We start from the raw sequence: 22494 nt of genomic DNA on the forward strand, positions 1-22494 counted from the left end.
CAAAGGATGTGCATCATATTTGGAATTTGTGATTGATGCTAAGAAGGAAAAGAAGGAGGTGCAGAATATATCGGTTGTATGTGATTATCCGAAAGTCTTTCCCGAAGATCTTCCCGGATTACCACCTAATAGGCAAGTGCAGTTTCGGATAGACTTGTTACCAGGTACAACACTGATAGCAAAGACACCTTACCGATTAGCACCGACGGAGATGAAGGAGCTTATGACACAACTTCAGGAGCTGTTGGACAACGGTTTCATTCGACCTAGTTCGTTACCCTGGGGAGCTCCGGTGTTATTCGTAAAGAAGAAGGACGGAAGCATGAGAATGTGAATAGACTACGGAGAGCTGAACAAGACAACGGTGAAGAACAAGTATCCATTGCCGAGGATTGACGACCTATTCGATCAGTTGCAAGGTTCAAGCTACTTCTCAAAGATCGATCTTAGGTCAGGATATCATCAGCTAAAGGTAAGAGAGCAGGATATTGAGAAAACTGCATTCAGAACAAGATATGGACACTACGAGTTCTTGGTTATGTCGTTTGGACTAACCAATGCTCCAGCACCATTCATGGATTTGATGAATAAGGTTTGTAAACCATTCCTCGATAAATTTGTGATAGTGTTCATCGACGACATTCTGATCTACTCGAAAAGCCAAGAGGAGCATGGAAAACATCTACGGGAAGTGTTGGAAGTGTTAAATAAGGAGAAGCTTTACGCTAAGTTCTCCAAGTGTGATTTTTGGATCCGAGAAGTCCAATTCTTGGGTCATGTGGTTAACCAAGAAGGGATAATGGTTGACGCAGCAAAAATCGAAGCGGTAATGAAGTGGGAACGTCCAAAGAGTCCAATGGAGATTCGAAGCTTCCTTGGATTAGCTGGATATTATCGAAGGTTTATCCAAGGCTTTTCTTTGATAGATGCTCCATTGACAGCTTTGACCTACAAAGGAGCTACATATACGTGGAGTGAGAAACACGATGAGGCATTCGAGAAGCTAAAGAAGAAGTTATGTGAAGTACCGATACTTTCTCTACCCGATGGAGTTGAAGACTTCGCGGTATACAACGACACATCTAGAGTCAGGTTGGGTTGTGTTCTGACCCAAAGAGAAAAGGTGATAGCATACGCATCTCGACAATTGAAAGAGCACGAAAAGAACTACCCCACTCATGATCTGGAGTTGGCAGCGGTAGTATTTTGCCTTAAAGATATGGAGGCATTACCTCTATGGCACGAAGTGCAAGCTTTTCACTGATCATAAGAGTCTCCAATATCTCTTTAATCAGAAAGAATTGAACATGAGGCAACGACGCTGGCTAGAACTACTCAAGGACTATGACTGTGAGATACTTTACCACCCTGGTAAAGCAAATGTTGTTGCTGATGCTCTCAGTCGGAAAGTCAACCTTGAAAGGAAAATGCCAAGAGCGTTAAGAATTGAAGTCGTCTCGACAATCATGGAAAGTATCAGGAAAGCTCAAGAAGAAGCTTTAGAGAAGAATGACCGAAAGGAAGAACGTTTGGGCAAACCGTTAGTGTTCGGTACAAACAGTCGAGGACTGAAGGTATTCCAAGATCGGATTTGGGTACCTAAGACGGGAGGAATAAGAGACCTTATGATGGAAGAAGAACACACGACCATGTACTTGATTCATCCCAGTAGCACTAAAATGTATAGGGACCTAAGACTCTACTACTGGTGGCCGACAATGAAGCTCGATGTTGCGAAGTATGTGGCTGAGTGTGTAACATGTGCAAGAGTTAAGGCACAACATCAGAAACCATATGGGAGTTTAGAACCCTTACCCGTACCCATGGGTAAATGGGAAGACATCACCATGGATTTTGTGACTAAACTGCCCAGGATGAAGAACGGTCACGACATGATTTGGGTAGTCGTGGATTGTTTCACTAAGAGTGCACACTTCATAGCAACCAACGAGAAGTGGTCTATGGATAAGCTCGCAAATGCTTACGTGAAAGCGATAGTAAGACTTCACGGTGTTCCTCTAACGATTGTATCGGATCGTGACAATTGTTTCACGTCGAGGTTTTGGAGGAGTCTACAAGAGGAACTGGGTACAAAGTTGTGTCTGAGTACAGCTTACCATCCGCAGACTAATGGTCAGAGCGAAAGAACGATTCAAACATTGGAAGATATGCTGAGAGCATGTACCCTCGAGTTCCAAGGGAATTAGGATGAGCACTTACCTCTGGTAGAATTTTCCTACAACAACAGTTTCCACTCGAGCATCAAGATGGCACCTTATCAAGCTTTGTACGGACAGAAGTGTCGTACGCTGCCTTATTGGCTTGAAGCCGGAGAGAAGCAGTTTATGGGCCCCGAGATAGTCCATGAGACTGCTGAGAAGTTGAAAGTGATTAGGGAAAGGATGTTAGCAGCTTAAGATTTTCAGAAGAGCTATGTTGACAAGAAAAGACGACCAATGACTTTTGAAGTTGGGGATTCCGTTTTGCTTAAAGTCTCACCGTGGAAGGGACTTATATGATTCAGAAAGCGAGGAAAGTTGAGTCCAATGTTTATTGGACCCTTCAAAGTTCTTCAGAAGATTGGGAACCAAGCTTACAAGCTCGAATTACCTGAAGAACTAGATGGTATTCATAACACCTTCCATGTGTGTTATTTGAGGAAATTCACGGGAGAAGTTCCCGACATAATTCCAATCTCAGAGTTAAGAATGGATGAGAATAAAAGGTTGATTGAAGAGCCTGAGGCAATTGTTTACCGTAAGACTAAGAAGTTACGACGCAAGATGGTCGACTTAGTGCTAGTCCGATGGAAACATTCGAATGGGCCGAATCTCACTTGGGAAACAGAAAGTGACATGATGAGTCACTACCCATATCTGTTTGCTGATGCATGATTCCAGGACAGAATCATCCTAAGGGGGAGAGAATTGTAACACCCGGGTTTCGGGGCTAAGCATTTTTAGACAATGTAATAGTCTAGGTCAACTATTGTAAATCTTTTTGAAGTAATAACGATGAAATATTTGAATTCTATAAATTAAAAAGATATAATTAATAAAGGATAAAAATAAGCGTCAAAATTAAAGTGTGAGATAAGCCCTATATCTTTACATAAAGTTGTAGTGGTCGAAACAAGGATTCCGGGGATATAAAGAACGCCGAAATCCGAGTTATAACGAAGAAGTTATGACCCGTCGAAGTTTCGCGACGGAACCGACACGATACTGGGAAGCGTAAATAGTGAATTTACGATAAAGCGAGTTTTAGCCTTAGCGATCTAAACGTAAGTTGTAGAAAACGTCAAACTAAGAGCGTCCATAAAAAGAACGCCCAAATCCGACTTCGTATGAAGAAGTTATGATTTTTCGAAGTTACGGCTTAGCAGTGTACAACCCGAAGTTCGAATGTTAGATCAAACAGTTTTTAGCCGACACGACCTAAACAAGAATCGAAGATCTCGTTATTTTTAGCGTAACGATAAAAAGACAGACGAAAACGGGCGTCGGATGAAGAAGTTACGAATTTTTAACGGACCAATCCTGTCCCGGCCTGTTAATAATATAACTTTTAAAATAAATTCAAAATTAGCCAATGGAGTCTAAACAAAAGTTGTAGAGTACGTTCCCGCCTACACGTGGATATAAAGAACGTCTAAAACGGAGCTCGTATGAGGAAGATACGAATTTTTGAAGTTGAAACTCGAATTTACGAAGCTGGTGTGAGGGTGATGACGTGGCTCGATCAGGGCCGTCGCTTGCTGATCACGGTCTGGTCTTCGGATTCAGGCACCTGGCCTCGCTACGCCTCGCGTACGAGAGGAACACCCCACGTTGGAAGAAGGTTACGCCCAACGGTCTTCGGTTGAGCGGTTCCGGAGCATGCCATGATGACCCATACGAGGAGCGCCACCTGTTGTTCTTATCCGAGCCTTACGCCCCGCGTAGCCAAGGACTACGCCCAGTGTAGTCCGAGGCCTCGCAGGCTATAAAAAGGCAGCGAAGGAAGCCGGTTTTTCACACATTTCTTACTTCTCTCTCTAGTTTCTTTCTCTCTCTCTAACTCCCCTAAACCTTCCTAAACCCTAGATAAAACCCCTAGCACCCAAAGGAAGCCCTAAGGCTCCCGGAGTCCCGAGAAAAAGGGTCTTTCTGTTTCGAAACGCTGCTCCGAGCAAAGCCCGGTTTTCTTTAAAATCCGCTGTAAGTGAGCTACGCTTACGCAATTTTTAATATAGCTTTCAAATAATTATAGTAATGTTATTAGGTCCTTAAAATAATTATTTGGGCTATTATTATGGGTTATATTGAGTGTTATTTAACGCTTATATAATAATAATAATAATAATAATAATAATAATAATAATAATAATAATAGCTAGACTATTAATTAGTCGCGGTTGACGTTAGACTAAACCCTAGTGGTATTGATTCTAGGTTTTATCGAGGGAAAATTGTTTTGATAGTATCGAAGCGTTGTCCGAGTGCTGAGTCACCACCTTTCAGGTGAGTGCATAGTTACTTTCAGCTTACACATAGATATGAAGTATTTTATTACGTGGTATGTGTGTATATTATCTGAATACTTGCTATCTATGTTGGATGAACGTTTTATACATGTTTTCAATAATTTAAACTATATATGTATTTTATATCTACAAAATGTGTTGGGTAAAACATGGGTAGATGTAATAGTTGCTGTGTGACAAAATAAAATAATGAGAGGCCTTGTTATAGATGCTATTGATGATCCAGTCATCTAGCGGAGTATAGATGACGACCACGGACTATTCTAGACAGTCTAGTAGAACACTAGCAGGCTCACAACCTGTAGGTGTTTATTTGAACTGTGTGCTCACCAGGTGTACTCCATACCCCACATGGTTGCCTTAAGGACATTTATTGCTGAGGAATCCCCTTAGCAGTAGTGTCCATCCCGATGATAATCCTTAGACTAAGTCCCTATTGTTAGATGTTTTAGGGACGTAAAGTGAGGATAACGGGAACAGGTAATCGAGTTTGCTTGGTTTGATAAAGTTAATAAACTTATTTATTGTGGGTTAAAAACCCTATGTGTTCACCAGGCTCCCAAGCCTGACCCACTCAGTTTCTTGTATTACAGGTGGTGGCGCATGAGCATAGATGTGATGTATTGGGATGAGAGATTAAGGGATTTTAGGCCTGTAAATACGGAATAATGTAGTAAGGTCTATGTTGTATTGTTTATGCTTATGATCTGTATCGAACATGACATCCCAAGTCTTTTTAATAAATATATTTCCATGGAAATACTTTTGATAAATCTTTATCATATTTTGTTTTGGGACAAATTCCACAACACTTTTATTTAAAATGTTACTCTGATTTTTAAACAAAGCATAAACAAAATCGGTTTTTTTTGCCGTGAAAATGGGGATGTCACAAGGGGTATTCAAGATCCGACAAGAAAAATAGGTTCCCGAAGTCTGACCCTAACAAGAAGAGGTATGGGAATAGTAATGAAGAAAAGTGGTGTGATAAGTGCAGAAGGAAACACATTGGGTAATGATCTAAAGAAGCGACCTGCTTTAAATGTGGGAAGACTGGTCACTATGCCAACAAATGCACGACCAAGAGTGAAGTCTGCTTTAAGTGTGCTGAAGAAGGACACTTCAAGCAAGACTGCCCAAATAAGGAAGGAGCTACAAAGCCAAACGTACCATCGAAGCCAAAGGTAAGAGCATTCCATATGATCCTTAATTAAGCAGGTAACAATGCAAGGGATCATGAGTATGGATCTTTATATTCGAAGATCAAAATATAAAGTAGCCATATATATAGTATCATGTGATGTAGCCTAATATAAGAGGCATAATGTAAGGTGAATTTGAATACATATGTAACCGTTTCAAGAAATAATATAAACCTTAGTTATGTTATCTGATGTGTTAAATGACTATGTGAAATTCTTGTATGGTGACTTCGAGAATATCGAGACAATACTGAGGACGAGTATGAGTAGGTGTGAAAGGTAGTATAGGCCTATACTACCAGAAGCACATGACTCACACTTGGATAAGGGAAAGTCGCAAGGTTAACAATGCACTAGTAATTGATTCTATTTTGTTCATGTGTGTTGTTACCATCGTTTCGGTAATGACTAAGAAGATGATTGTTATTCTGACCCTAGTGGTCATATCAAAATGAGTCCAACTAAGATAAGTATGTTACGTGGTTTAGAGAACCAAGTTCAATGTAGCATCCTACTTAAGCCAAAAGATTGAAGTGAACGATAACCGAAGAGATCAATAGAAGTATCGCAATCACCGTGAAAGTAAGAAACTTGTAGCTAGAAATGCTACATGCTAGAATGTGATTATATCACATCAGAACATGAAAGTAAGTATATTCCATTCAGGAATCTGACTCAAAAAGACATGAGTCAAAGCATTGCATCATATGATGAGAGATCATTAGAACATGACCGATCGGTCTATTACGATAATCGAATTAAAGTCTATTTAAGAAGGAGCAGGAGTCTCCAATAAGGATCGAGATTGTAACTCGAAGGTTACAATTGAAAGTCTAACATAGTATGAATAGAAGGTGCAAGATTGAGCACTGTCAACAGTCAAGAAGTCCAAGAGTTAGATACTCATTTGAAAGAACATAAGAGTTACGGTTATTACCTAGGATGAAAACATAATGTATGGAGTCATTATACAAGCCCTGTTTTGTTAATGATTCTGGGACATAATCATCCTAAGGGGGAGATAATTGTAACGCCCGTAGATTCGGGTTAGTCAATTTAGATATAATAACATTAAAAATCACTTTTTGATAGAAGATTATTTAGAATAAATAATCTTAACCAAAGTATAGTATATGTTACAAGGATTCCGTACATATAAAGAACGCTCAAATGACTTATAACGAAGAAGTTATGACTCGCCGAAGTTTTGCAACAAAACCGACACAACTCCGCGTATAGTAAAAAGTGAAATTTTGATAAACTACTTTTTAGCCTTAAAAATCTAAACTAAACTCGTAGTAGACATTAAACCGAAATCGTGCATATAGAGAACGTCCAAATCTGACTTTGTATGAGGAAGTTATGATTTTTCTAATATTTGTCATAGCAGTATGCAGCCTGGAAATTGAATTTTAGATCGATCGATTGTTAGCCGACATAATCTAAATGAGAAACAAATATCTCGTTATTAGGAGCTCAAAGGTATAAAGACAAACGAAAACGGATGCCGGATGACAAAGTTATGAATTTTTAACGGACTTTAACTGTCTAAGCCTGTTAAAATATTACTTTAGAAATAAAGTCAAAATTAGCCGACTGAGTCTAAACGAAAGTTGTAGACCCCGTCGATACCTACACATGGATATAAAGAACGTCAAAAATGGAGCTCATATGCGAAAGTTATGGATTTTAAAGTTACGGATTTTAGAAGATAATTAGTTTTTGGAGTAACCAACGAGTGACAAGTGGCGCGATCTGAGCCACTGCTTCCTCCCCACGCCTTGCCACCAGATGGTGACACATGGCATGAGTATGCCCAATGTACCCATCTAGTACGCCCAGCGTACGACCATTCCTCAGCCTATAAATAAAGGCGCAAATCACTTCATTTCTTCACATCTTCTCATCCACTTCTCTCCCAACACCCCCAAACCCTCTAAATTCTTCTCTAGCACCTCCTAGCTGTTAGAAGTGAGTCCCGAAGTGCCGAAAATCCCCAAGGAGAAGATCCTTTGGCTCAGAAGTTCTACCCGTGCGGAGCCCGGTTTCTCGCTAAACCTCCCTATAAGTGAGTTATGCTTACCCTACTCTAAATATAATTTATGTTTAAGTTCATTATCGTTATTATGAACCTATAAACAAGATTTATCAGTGATTCAAAGTCGTTATACTGATTGATCTACTTATAAGAGAGGTGTCTAATATGGTCACGTTGGTTGGTTGTTGGATTTCAGAAAAGGCTATACGTCGAAATAGTCCTGTCTCCCAACTGTCCTTCTTTACTGATCCTTACTTGATAGATCATGAAAGTAGACTTTGAGTTAATGATAAATCTAGACTAATAAATAGTCGCGATAAATATTAGACTAAAACTTAGCGATAATAATGCTAGGTTTCGTCGAAGGAAAAGACGATTGTTAGAAGCAAAGCACTGCCCAAATTTCGAGTCATCACTTTAACATGTGAGTGCATAGTCCCTTTCATGAACATGATGTTAATATAAGTATTAATTAAAGTATTAAATATATGTTTATGTGTGAAATATTTGATATTGCCTGATATACGTGTTAAGAGCATATCTGGCAATATATGATGATTTAGGATACAGAGTAAACCTAAATTAATTAAGAGGAATATTGGGTAGTATCTTCTTATGAGCACGAGTGAGATATACACAGAGTGTAGAACTTTAAACTTTGTTATTAATCCAAGAGCATAGATTAGACATAGTCATTCGTCCTTAGTCCGAGAGTAAGGAGAGGGCGTAGTCCTTTGTCATTAATCCGAGAGCATGAATTAGACATAGTCATTCTGAGAGTATAGAGTGGGCATAGTCATTTGTCATTGATCTGAGAGCAAGGATTAGACATAGTCATTCTGAGAGTATGGAGTGGGCATAGTCATTTGTCATTGATCCGAGAGCATGGATTAGACATAGCTGATCCGGGAGTATGGATTAGGTAAAGTTGTTAATTTTAGATCCGATAGTATGGATCGTGTCGTTGAGAGGATCTACAGGGTGGGGTAAAATTGCTTATATGAGGTGAAATTGTATATATTTTAAGTTCTAATATATATATATATATATATATATATATATACACACACACACTAGCCGTTTACCCGTGCCAAGCGTCGGGTGCGAATAGTTTTTTTTTTCTTCAGATTTTAGTTTTAGAGGCGATTAGTTTTTTGTGCAAAAAGTTTACTAAATCTAAACAATTATTAAATAAGAGTTATGATAGCAGAAATGAAATAAATAAGAAATAAAAATAAAAAGTTAGGATTCTTTACAAATGTAGATGAACACTTGGTGCTTTCCAGCAGCCTAATATATATATAAATGAAGATATTTACAAAAGAAAAATGGTAAAACACACTAAACTAAATGTACATTAATGACTCAATGGTGCTGAATAGTTTTTTTCGACAATTATTCAAAAATATGTTATATTTTAAGAACATAAATTACTTTCGACGAATCGTTCTTTTGGTATTTATATGTCATTTGGAAATGCCTTCTATTTTATTTGTTGTTTTGGATTAAAAATATAAATATGTTGATGTTTTTTGTTAAAAAAGAAAATGTTGTTCTGGATTAAAAATAAAAGTTCATTGTTCTTTTTTTATATAAATGTACAATATTGATTAAAAACACGATTAAATCTTTGTTTTTTCGATATGATTGTGATTTATGTTGTTTTTTTGTCACAACAAGGCAGATAACTGATAAATCGATGCCTACTTGGAGACTCTTAATTGGGTTAGATGGTCAACTGAGGTCAGATGACAAATCAACGTTTAGGTGGAGAGCATTAATTGTATTATAATTTATTTTTTTAAATATTAAATATTACATATCTTCTAACAAAGTTAATAAATATGACAGTTTTTATTGTTATTTATTTATTTTGGATATAAAGTAATTTATTAAAATTTATTCAAATATTTATATATCCTTAGAAAATAAATATTTCAAAATTTTAAAATTGTGGTTTAGTATTTGAAATTTAGAAAATTTAAAATTGCTGATGTAATATTTGAAAATTTAAAATTTTAAAAAATAAAACCTACTTGTCCAAAGTTGTCATTTTTATTTACACAACCAAACCTAAAAATATAACTTTTTGGAGTCCTTTTGAACTTTTTGAATACAATAATTTAAGTCAAAATACATAGTTTATATTTATATGTAGATTTATTTCCTGCTTTCTAATTTTACACAACTTTTTAAATTTGAAATGTACACTTTGTATTCATTCAGGTAACCAAGTTATAGTGATTTAAGTTTTTTTTTTGTTATTTTTAAATCCTTGACCATAATTAAGATATATTATAATAATTGAAATATGTTGTAGCTGTAATTTAATTAATTATGAAACTTAATTGGCTCTCATAATACACTTAACTTCAACTTTAACAATCGAATTATTTAATAAATATAACAGAAATTTAATCGTTAATCGTTTTATTATTAAACTATTTCTTCTATATCGATTTTGGTCCCTAAAGCATACTTTACAACCCTCTACACATCTAATTATTTTTACACCTTTTAATAAATAGAACTACATTAACATACTTCTATTTATCAATGGGCTAAACAAATATTAAATTATTTGTATCCTTTATACCTAATAACAATAAGGTAAAAACTAAAATTATGATTTAAGACTCGCTACATAAGTAAACCTTTTTTATATAAACTCAAACAGAATGTGTTATATAAATATCATGAAATTTGTTACAACCCTCAACACATCTATATCTCATTCAATCTTTAAAAGCTCAACAAAAGATTGTGAAGATAGGAATTTACGAAAAAATTGTGAAGATAGGTAATATCCTTATCAAAAACATCTATACAACGCTCTACACATCTATATCCCATTAAATCCATGAGAGCTCAAGGAAAGATTGTAAAGATAGGAATTTAAGGAAAACTATAGAGATAGTTAAATATCTTTATCAGAAAATCAATTAAAGGCTACATATTTCTTGTATCAGATTCAACAAACAATCATCTTTATTTCTTGGATTACTTCATGTTTGTAGGCTTTTGTAACCTTGTCAAGCCCTCCCGACCTTATGTAAATCTCTTGATGTCAACCTTCAAAACCAATTGAAGTTAACATATACGGACAATAATTAAGATCAAGATAAAAAAAAATCAGTAATCTAAATCTGCAACAACTTATTCAGAATCATAGAAAAAAATAAATATCAAAAGCAATTGTAAATTGTTAAAAAGTATTAAGTTCATCTTCAGTGATATGTTAGTCATTATAAATCATTGAAAAAAAAATCAAACCCTTTTGATTGTCATGTTTACTATCAATCTCCTAGATCCTTGATTTAGTTTCTGGCGAAGAAGATGCAAACAATATGCTGTAACCACAACCTAAACGTAAACATAAGTGATGAAGTTAGTTAACCCTATAAAGCAAAATATGAACCCAAAACAAAAACAAAAGTAGTAATATTAGCTACTTACCTTAATGTAGAGAGTTATGAAACAAAAGTACTACTTGTAGCCTTGGCTGCAACAAAATGCAAACAAAACAACCAATACAAACAAAAATTAGAATCAAATGACAAATAGAAATGCAAAATAAGCAAGAAACACAACAAATTGAGCATACCTTTGAAACAGGGGCATTAATACACACCTTATTATCCGCTTCTCTAATTACATCTTTTTTGTCCAAAAGCGATAAAAAATCAAGATAATAAAGATGAAGTACACATAAAGGAAGATCACGTCATGTTAAAAACCTACAATCCTGTGAAGATTATTAAGGGTATGCATAATCCGCTACTAATCATTTACTTGTAGCCTATTCATATGTCTACTTTAATAGTGTTGATACCTGAAAGAACACTTATCATAGCACCCAGTTATGGGCATGTTGAGAAAATAGAAATAACTAATCAATGAAATGAATCGGGAAGGGGGGATGGGTATGATAGTTTGACTGTATAAACCATAAAGGAATTATTGTTGATCCTGCATTAACTATAATGATGAGAAAAGGAGAGGATTTTATCGAAACCAATGTAATACCTTACCTGGAGAGGACGTTCTATGGCCTCCTCTGAACTTCAAAAATCAAAGATGTTGGTTTGTTATTCACATAGTAGGTTGAGAGAATATGGTTATTTAGAGAGAGAAAAAGGGGGATTCAAATATCAAAATATGATCTGTGTTTGAGGAAGAGTGAAAAGTGATGTGATATTGTGTAGCCTTAGATAACATATATAACCAAACTTCTTGTAGTTGCTCAAGGAGGAGATGGTTTTGCAGGTTTCAAAAGTGGATGTTGGAAGTGCAGAAGGCGGTGGAAGGAGGCGGCGTTGATGATGAAGGTGTGTATCTAGGGTTTAACTGGAGAAAAAGCGGATGAATGGTCAGTCCGTAGGTTTTTGCGAAAGGAGCGTGGCTGTGAGAGAGTATACAAAGAAGAGGAGCAATGATGGGGTTTACTGAAAAAGAGAGCGACAAGGGTTTTTAGAAGATGGGAAGGAAGACACCAGATATAGGTGAAAGTTGGCGAGATTGAGAGATATTTGCCGAGATGGTAGGAATCAGGTATACTTAAGGGATTAAAGGGGATTATGTCAAAACGATTTAAAGGGCTCGGTCAAACTAAGTAAGGAGTTTTATTTTCGTTGACTTTTTCAAATTGTTTAGCGGATAAGATGTTAGTATTTTTGTGGAATGCATAAAATTGTTGTATATGATGTTTTAAGGGTTGTACCTCTTAAAATTCAACATTTAAGGCTAAATGCTTATTAAGGTATATATATATATATATATATATATATATATATATATATATATATATATATATATATATATATATATGTAACATTGTGGGATTGAAATCCCTATGTACTCACCAGGTTTTCCAACATGACCCACTCAGTTTATTTGTATCACAAGTGTCGATATGAAGCTACATTACATTGAGAGATTAAAGGAGATGTAATCATTAGTGTAAATGAATGAAAGGTCTACTCATGCTTATGTTTCTGTATTGACGATGACATCCCGATGTTTTAAATAAAAATACATTTCTTCATAAATGTTCTGATAACATCATTATAATGTTTTCTGGGAACAAATTCCGCAATACTATTTTTCAAAAATGATACTTTGATTTTCAAATAAAGCATAAACAAATCGGTTTTTTCTGGCCGTAAAATTGGGGATGTCACAATATAGCTGATTAACTCATATAGCATTAAGGCTGTGTTTGGCGTGCCACAACTAGTTGATAAGCTAGCTTATTTTTCGAGTTTTTTAATGTTGTCGTGTTTGGCAAGCCAAAAAGTAGTTTATAAGCTACCATATTGAAAAGCTACTTAGACTAGTTTTTTGGGAGCTTTTTTAAAATTTTCCGAATATACCCGTTAGTTAATTATAGAACCAAATACTCTTAAATGTCCTTTTATGTAGTTTTATATATTTTAGCTAGTTTTTCAGCTAGTTTTACCAAACATAATTTTTTATCGGTTAGCTTTTCAGCTATAAGATGACTTTTTATTTAACAACTAGCTTTTCAGCTAGTACGCAAAACAAAACCTAATATGTTGTAAATATTAGATATACCAACTTATTAACTCATACATCATTAATCTGTTATAAATCTCAACTATATTGGTTTATTAACACATACAACATCATTAATCTGTTATAAAACCGCAAGTATACTGACTTATTAACTCATACAATATTCATCTACTAAAAATTTTAGCTATACCAAACTTAGAATTGCTTCCAATTTCACATTCAAATTTAAAAATCAAATTATGTCATCTTATCTCTAACTTCTAATGTCCAAACAAAGATAAAACAGAGAATTAGGGAATTAAGCTTGAATGTATTTGCATTTGACAAGAATAATCCCTAAACTTCCTAATTTCCTAAATATGTCCCCAAAACGACTTTTAACTAACAACAAGCTTTATAACTACTAACCTAATGCTAAATTGTTAATAATTTAACAATATAGATACAAAATCTAGTTCAACAATTTAAGTCAAAGTTGCACCATAATTTACATAGTTGGTAAGATTGACAACATTCAAAGTTTCTACTTAACCTTGCTAACTTTATAGTTAATATTTCTAGTCTCATATCATATAATTCAACCTCTATATGATTAAAACTCTTACAAATTATATCCAAATTTTAGTTAAATAAGTTTATTCAAGTTTATCCTTTATCTACCTAAATAAAAGCTTTGACCTAACTTATCACATAATTAATTAAAGTTTAATTTATTTATTCCAAAATAACGAACTTGACATTTTAAATTTATTATTATTTAGTTGATTTAATTATAAATATAATTTTCTATTTAATAAATTATTTCACTTAAATGTTAAAGCTTTTTATCCAAAACTTGTACACATCCCTTAGAATGATTTCATCAACGAAATCACAAGAAAAGAGAGTAAATATAAAAATTCTACAATATAAATTTATTTTGGATCCGATCAAGTACTAAACTAAAGATTTCACTTAAACGATCACTATCTACTGTTATCTAACAAGTTTCCCCATAGCACGATGACCCTTGGAGGAGCTTCGACGTGGGCCTGTAAAAGGGTGCAACTTATTCTTTTTTCTAAAAGATATTTAGTAATTAGCTATTAACTATTTTATTTGTGCATATAAACAACATGTTATTATATTAAGACATGTGATGTTGGAGTTGCAACCTTTTAGTGCATGATGTTTTGGTTATATTGAACAATTTTTGTGACAACTTAGTAATGGAGCTAGACCTTGATTATCAATGGGCCCTTGATCATCTCATCTTTGGTGGGAGGTTAACAAAGTATACATATTCCAACTATCTTAATATCCATCTAACTAATCTCCTTTTCTTTGGTAACCAATTTCTTATTTTAATATCTTTTATGATACATTTTCTATGTGGAATAATTGTTTACATCTTTTTGATGTCTCTTTGGTTAGTTTACTAAACCTTACACAAAGAACCAAGACCGATTAATCCCGCCAAGACCGATTAATCCCGTCAAATCCGATTAATCCCTAATTTCCATCAAAAACACTAATCCTAGTCGGTTCGAGAACACCAAACGATTAATCCACGATTAATCTTTATTTCTACAACTATGCTTATTGGTTTTCTTATATGATCTAGACGAAACCTATTTTGAGTCCAAAACCAAAAGAACTTCAATATTTTAATTTGACTTTCAATAAAAACACAGTTGAAATTTACATCTATATTATACACAATTTTAACATTAGAAACGACCACTATTATGAAAAAACAAAAAATGAAATATGTTAATTTCCTAATAAAAATGACAACATTTAAGTACATCCTCTTTTAATTGTACTAAATAGATTTTTTAATGTGTGTTTTATTATTAAATTGAATTTCAACTTTATAGTATGGTGTCCATAGTGGATTGCTATTATCGAGTTTTGTTAGCTCGTATCTATGATTAAAAGAATAGAGCGTGTTCGGCAAAATAACCGGTAGCAGTTAGCAGATATCTGGTAGCGGGTAATTTTTGATTTTGGAGCGTTTAGTTGAAAGCTACTCCATGTAGCTTTTGATTTTGGAGCGTTTTGTTTAGGCTAAAAGCTAAACGTTCCTGTTGCCGAACGATGTTTTTTCTTTTTAACTAGCGTTTTCTTAAAAGCTAGAAACTAGAAGCTCCCAAAAGCTGCATGTCGAACACGCCCTAAGCGAACAAAAATTAACAAATTGTATTATATTATATAAATATGATGGACAACATATAATTTACAACCTTAAAAATATAATTGTTCTTTTCTCAATAGATAGTGTCACGTTTTAATAAATACATGAACATTTAATCAAATTTCTTATTAGGAGAATTTAAAATACTTTTTTCAACAATAGTCTATTATTTATCGACATAAACATTAAACACCACCACCTTGAAAATGAGACTTTTTAGGGCTTCATGAGTGAAAAGCCTCTAACGTAAACTACCATTTTCAATTTGTTTATTTTTGCATTTTTGAAATCCAATTCCTCCAACGGTTCCCTCCTCTCTCTATCTCTCTCATCGCATCATTGCAAGTGAAGAAGAGATCAAGGGACAACCTGGTAACACATTCGTGGTCGACTTCCTCAGTTGATTAATCTCAACTTCTTCACTTGGCCCTAAGTGATGCAAGATTTTATCGGCTCAGTTCGTCGATCTCTGGTGTTCAAACCTTCCGCCGGCGGTGGGGGAAATGAAAATGGTGTCGGCGATTCTTTCGGTGGATTTGTCGAAAAGATCGGTTCAAGCATTCGTAAATCAAAAATCGGACTTTTCTCTAAGTCTTCCATTCAGGCACTACCTCCAAGCAGACCGGTGGCGAAGACCAAAAACGAAGAGGCCGGCTCCCAGATCCGATGGCGGAAAGGAGAATTAATCGGTTGTGGGGCGTTTGGTAGGGTTTATATGGGAATGAATCTCGATTCAGGGGAGCTACTTGCTGTCAAACAGGTTTTTAAGGCGTAATTGGCATATGCTGCATGTTGCTTGTGGTAGTACTAAATCTTATAGATTTAGTATTGATGTTGTTCTTTGTTGTGTTCATCTGCAGGTTTCTGTTGTTGTAAATACTGCTTCAAAGGACAAAACGCAGGTGTGTTTCTATTTACATAACTTTTAATCACTCATGGTTGTGATGAGACCTCATGAAGCTTCCATTCTAATGAGGCAATAACCAATAAGTTAATCATCACTTGTCTTCTATATAATCTGATTGTTTCTTAGTTTACACTTTTGTAATGGCTCAGATTTGGATCAATAAGTTACTAAGTGATCACACTCTGATCTATTAATTAGCTAATCACAATTCAATTCAGGATGCACAGTACTAACTATATCCTGAACTTCTATCATATGACACATACCATATTTTTTTAACACAAATTGCAGTCACAAAACTTGTATTGGATTTGTAACATACAAGTAATAAGTTACTGTAAGATTTTGATTTGTAATATTAGATTATAGAATATTTGACTCTGTATTCAAAGATTGGTAGCTTAATGGAGGATTTTTACTCATGATAGGCACACATCCGGGAGCTTGAAGAAGAAGTGAAGTTATTGAAGAATCTTTCACATCCAAACATTGTTGTAAGTTGCAATATATTTTTATTATTATCTTGTATTTGGTAAATCCCAACACCAGGAAAATAACAATTTTCAAAAGCATTTATCATCATCCATATATATCATCAAAGATACATCATTATCCACCTATAACTGTATACATAGAGTATCCAAAAGCTACATAATCATGTTATGCCAATGTACCTTATGTGTCCTTTTTACTTTGATTTTGTTACAGAGGTATCTGGGAACTGCTAGAGAGGAGGAATCATTAAATATCTTCTTGGAATTTGTTCCAGGTGGATCCATCTCTTCACTCCTAGGAAAATTTGGCTCCTTCCCTGAATCTGTAAGTTACTGTTACCATAATTTTGCATTTTAGTTAATGGAATCTTTTCATAAGGAACTTGGAAATTTAACTTAAAGTTTCTAAATGGAGCAGGTGATAAGAATGTACACAAAGCAATTATTATTAGGGCTGGAGTATCTCCACAAAAATGGCATTATGCATAGGGACATCAAGGTAAATTCACTCTCTCTATCTCTCTGATATGAGTTCATGTTTGTAGTTGAATATGTGGACTTTTTTGTGACAACAGGGGGCAAATATTCTTGTTGATAATAAAGGAAGGATCAAACTTGCAGATTTTGGTGCCTCAAAGAAAGTTGTAGAGCTGGTATGCCTGCTAATATGCTATGCCCTAATTATTATTCAATACTTTTACTTTATATACTGATTATTTCTTTCAAATATATTTTTTATGTTTCTTTTTGCAACTGTGTGCTTATATATTTATTTTCTTTAGGCTACAATGACAGGTGCAAAGTCAATGAAGGGTACCCCATATTGGATGGCTCCTGAAGTTATACTCCAGACTGGCCATAGCTTGTTAGTATAATCAATTAATCATTAATTGTTTTCTGGATAAATAAATGATGTTTAAAAATATATTTGAAAAAAAATTATATCACATTTATTTTGTTTTTATTTGTTATTTTTGTAGCTCTGCTGATATATGGAGTGTTGGATGCACTGTTATTGAGATGGCAACTGGAAAGCCTCCATGGAGCCAACAATATCAGGAGGTGTTTTTTTGTTTACAATTTATTGTTCTGAGATTTTAAGGTTTTGGAATTTATTCCTAGGTATGTCATATGTGTACTAAATAAATCATGGGTGTTTTTTTGTTTTGTTTTGTTTTGTTTAGGTTGCTGCTCTCTTTCATATAGGAACAACAAAAGCTCATCCACCTATACCAGATCATCTTTCTGCAGAAGCAAAGGATTTTTTGCTAAAATGCCTCCAAAAGTATGAATTCTGTTTTTGTACTAATTCATATTATATTATTATCTTTATTTTTATTTTTTTTCCTTACCTTTATTGGTTTATAGGGAACCAAATCTCAGGCCTGATGCATCAGAGTTACTACAGGTGATCTTCATCTTCAAGCTTTATTTATAGTCACTAAACTGGAAATGAATAACAATTAATTTGGAAACAAAAAAAATGTTATTCAATTTTCTTTTCCTTTTAAACTTATTTGCATAATAAAGTAAAAGTTTTGGTTTGTGTTTTCTAATTCTTTGCAGCATCCTTTTGTTACTGGAGAGTATGAGGAGTCTCATCCTGTCTTTCGCACATCAGTTATAGTCAGTATTCTAACATAAAAACTCCTTAATTTTTTTTAAATATATTTCTTTAAATTATTACATTTTTGTTATATAGGGCATACCTAACAATCAAATACCAACATCCATAAAGCAACCTAGAAGGTGAGAGAATCCATAAGATTTATGATTTACCTTTTTTCTATTACTTATATAAATTATTTCAATAAATGAAAAGTTGATTGCTATTGCAGCATATGCATGAACATGAAAACAAGTGGTAGTGGTGGAATGGTGGATGCTGATGATAAAGATAGTGTAAGGTGCTCAACTATATACCCTGAGAAATTTTCTGGATGGGGTTCAAGTAGATATGATGATGACATGTGTCAAATGGATGATGATGATCTAATGGTTGGGAACACATCTATGAAATTTGAATTTAATGATGCCAATAAGGTAATAACTGCATAGATGGCATCCAAAATGTACATATGGTATTCTTTTTTGGATATTATGGTTCTAACAATATGTGATTGGAGACAGAGTTTTAACCCCATGATGGAACCTGATGATGACGTGGCATGTCAGTTTGATGCGAGCCCTTACCTTGGAAAGAATGTAGCTGCTAACTTGTTTCCAGATGAAGTTTGTGAGATGACTGCAGATGGAGATAATGGTTTCACTTTTCCTTCTGGGGTAGAGGAGGAAGAAGAAGTTACAGAAACAAAGATCATAGCATTCATTAATGAGAAGGTGGATTTTGTTTCTAAATTTGTTTTCTTTTCTATCTTCAATGAACATAAAATCCCTGTTACACATGTTACACAGTACATGACATGACACAACAGGTTGTACTGTGTTTGGTTTGCAGTTTGACTTTTGACTGGGATTAATGTGAACGAGACAAGAAATGTAATTCTTGTCCCGTCTAAAAAGGTGGAACAATATTTGACAAGGACTTGCTCTCCATCCCTCATATGTGAAAATGACGTAAATGCCCTCCTCAACCTCATCATTGAAAATAGCCCTAAAAAGCTTGTTTAGTCCCTTCGAGTTCTATCCTGTGTAAAGTAAAAAACACGGCCTACGGCCGTGTTATTTACATGGGATAGGAGTTAATGGGAGGGACTGGACAAACATTTTAGGGCTATCTTCAATAATGAGGACGAGAAGGGCATTTACGTCATTTTCACATATGAGGGATGGAGAGCAAGTCCTTGTCGAATATTGTTCCACCTTTTCAGGCGGGACAAGAATTACATTTCTAGTCTCAATTCACATTAATCCCAGTCGAAAGTCAAACTGCAAACCAAACACAGTACAACCTGTTCTGTCATGTCATGTACTGTGTACTGTACTGCATAATAAATGTTTAACTTTTTATTTTGTTGGGTATGTGGAAAACAGGCTTTAGATCTGAAGAAGATGCAGACGCCTCTATATGAAGAATTTTACAACTCGATGAATACAACAATTACTCCTGTTGGGAATGAAAACAAGGAAAATTTATCAAACAACTTGCACTTACCTCCGAAAAGCAGTAGATCACCTATTAGGCGGCTAAGAAAGAGATTATCTTCAGCTGTTGACATTTCCAGTCCTGGTAATAATAATAACTATAATTCTGAGAGTTTATCACGTGTTGGTGGTGTAAATGATCAAAATCCACATGAAATTCGGTCTCCTCAGAATGATTCTCAAGTAGAGGCCATTAGTCCAAGGTTTGTGACTATATAAGCTCTGTTTAAATTTAGCTTTTTATTTTGTGGTTATTGGAGACTAAAAATATTGTATTTTTATAGGGCAAGCTTCTCAGAGAGGCAAAGAAGATGGAAAGAAGAACTCGCTGAAGAGCTTGAAAGAAAACGAGGTAAATCTATCTTTTCTTCAATCTTTTTCTTCAATCTTTTCTTCAATCCTTTAACAATTATGAATGTGGCAGAGATGATGAGGCAAGCTGGTGTAGCAAAAACATTGTCCCCAAAGGATCGGATTATAAATAAGCAAAAAGAACGATTGAGGTTTGTGTTTCCTGGAAATTAAATACATGAAGATGATGAGAGCAAGGGTGTAATGTTGGGTTTTGATTTGTTTTTGATTTAGTTATTGTATTTAGTTCTAATATTATTATTTAAAGTGAAGATGTGACAAACGAATACGGCGAGCAAAACCACCTCAATTTGTATTAAATCCATGTGGTCGCCCTCATATAAATATTACCTTTAATTTTTTTTATTTATTTATTTATTTTTTTTTTTTTATTTGTTGTGATCCTGTTATATGTGAAATATGAAAATAAAAAAATATTTTATTTGCTTGGATTGAAAAAAGGTTAGGTTTGTGGTTAGATCGGATGCTGTAGCTTTTTTCATTTTTGACTTTGGGTAGCATATAGTAGATGAGAGGCAAGACAAAGTAGCATAACAAACTCCTTTTGTTATGTATTATTGTTTTAGTTTCCTTTTGTTATGTACTATTGTTTTAGTCTTATTAAAGGTTACGCAAATAATCAGTTCAATCCTATCAGATCTTGTTTTGTGTACCAAACACTACCCGAGTGGATTAGCAATGTTCGTCCTAATAGGTAACTAATCTTTGACAAATTGCTATTGCAATAAGTAGTATAAAACTATAAATTGCCCTCTCTGTTTTATGGGGATGAACCAGTATTTCTAATTTATTCGTCAAACCCATAAGTTTCAATGTCCGCTTTGCAAGGAGTGTAATGTAGATTTTCTGTTAGGCAGGGATCATTTTTGTATATTTTTTTAAACACACGGACTATTTGTAGTAAAAAAATCTATATTGGGACATTTTCTGTAAATTATGGCCAAAGTCTAAAACCCAAAGAGAAAACAAAGACAACTTTTGTAATTTATTCTCCTCCCCCAATACCATTTTCGTTTTCATTTTTTTGTTTCATCCTCCTTAGACTCCATTTTGGAACCCACACCGACATTTTTCGTTTCATCGGTTTCCATGTAATTGTTTCCGTAATAAGACTTCTAGTTGTCCATGCGTTCCGCCTCATTTTGATATTCGTTCATAAACATTACTTCCCCTAATTACTTTTAAAAGACATTAGGAGTCCGTGTACAGAATAGGAGACTATCAAATACAATTCAAACCAATCTTCGTACCTACAAACCTCCCATATAGTTGATCTCAACTATTCCATAGCCCTTTTTTTTACAAACCTTATGAATGTTAGTAATTAAATTAAGGATAACATCCTTAACCTTACATAGCACTACACATGAAGCGTCATTCACTTTCAAAGGATATTTTCCTTCGATTACCATTTGCTTGGGATTGTTCTTTTTGGTCTCCAAATTCTTCTCTGCTATTTTTCCTTTTTCTACCAACGAGGCATATGGATTCCTTGAATCCTTGTTATCGACATTCATGTTGTTTGTATGTTTTGAGTTATTCACTTTTAAGTTTTCATCTACACCATTAGGTTTCCATTCGTCTTTATTAAATCTTGCTACCGAAGCAAATAATGTAATTTCCAACCCATATAGAACGTAAATTTTGAACCAAACGATTTTAATCTTCCACCTTGATAAATCTAACAAATCTAAACCATGCACATAGAATAACATATAGGGTTTATAATCCTAAGACTTCAAACCTGCTAAAAGAGAATTCACTTATAGAGAACACTAAATCAGGAAGAAACGGTCACCCCATAGTGTAATACCCATCTTTTTAGTGATTCTAAAATGTTATGATTTCAAAATATTTCATGACATTAAGTCATGCTTTGTAAAATATTTATATCACAAGTGTTACTAAATTCATATCAAACACAATCCATAGCATGGAATCTAGGGGAGGCTTGGATGTTGAAGAAGAGGGATGAACCCAAAGTCCTTCTATAATAGCTATTGGCTCTCTTCTCACCTCCCTTAGAGCCTATTGAAGAAAAATCTGAGGCTGCCCTAAGCCCTATAGTTCCTTCGCTTACCGCCTAAGATGAATCTATTGCCTCCCCTCCCTCCACGAGTAGATATTTAGGACTAAGCAA

The 22494-nt window shown here is 34.5% G+C and overlaps 1 protein-coding gene across 1 annotated transcript; it reads left to right on the top strand.

Annotated features, from left to right (window-relative positions):
* Positions 1-15697: 15697 nt before the first annotated feature.
* On the top strand, positions 15698-20699 carry LOC111882933 (mitogen-activated protein kinase kinase kinase NPK1). The gene is made up of 17 exons (XM_023879297.3): positions 15698-16236; positions 16337-16378; positions 16812-16877; positions 17092-17202; positions 17296-17376; positions 17453-17530; positions 17660-17742; positions 17858-17939; positions 18062-18162; positions 18246-18285; positions 18444-18503; positions 18580-18626; positions 18716-18920; positions 19008-19217; positions 19872-20185; positions 20267-20334; positions 20407-20699. The coding sequence occupies exons 1-17, from the start codon at positions 15913-15915 to the stop codon at positions 20505-20507; spliced, it is 2013 nt and encodes a 670-aa protein (XP_023735065.1). The 5' UTR covers positions 15698-15912; the 3' UTR covers positions 20508-20699.
* The last annotated feature ends 1795 nt before the right edge of the window (positions 20700-22494 follow it).

The sequence above is a fragment of the Lactuca sativa genome, chromosome 5 (assembly GCF_002870075.4).
Source record: "Lactuca sativa cultivar Salinas chromosome 5, Lsat_Salinas_v11, whole genome shotgun sequence".
Lineage (NCBI taxonomy): Eukaryota > Viridiplantae > Streptophyta > Magnoliopsida > Asterales > Asteraceae > Lactuca > Lactuca sativa.

What these genes read in the sequence shown, in the direction of transcription:
- LOC111882933 (XM_023879297.3), top strand. Translation starts at nt 15,913, where the DNA reads ATGCAAGATTTTATCGGCTCAGTTCGTCGATCTCTGGTGTTCAAACCT. An exon ending in TTTCACATCCAAACATTGTT is followed by an intron (nt 16,878 to 17,091) that starts GTAAGTTGCAAT and finishes ATTTTGTTACAG; the next exon opens with AGGTATCTGGGAACTGCTAG. An exon ending in GTAGAGGCCATTAGTCCAAG is followed by an intron (nt 20,186 to 20,266) that starts GTTTGTGACTAT and finishes GTATTTTTATAG; the next exon opens with GGCAAGCTTCTCAGAGAGGC.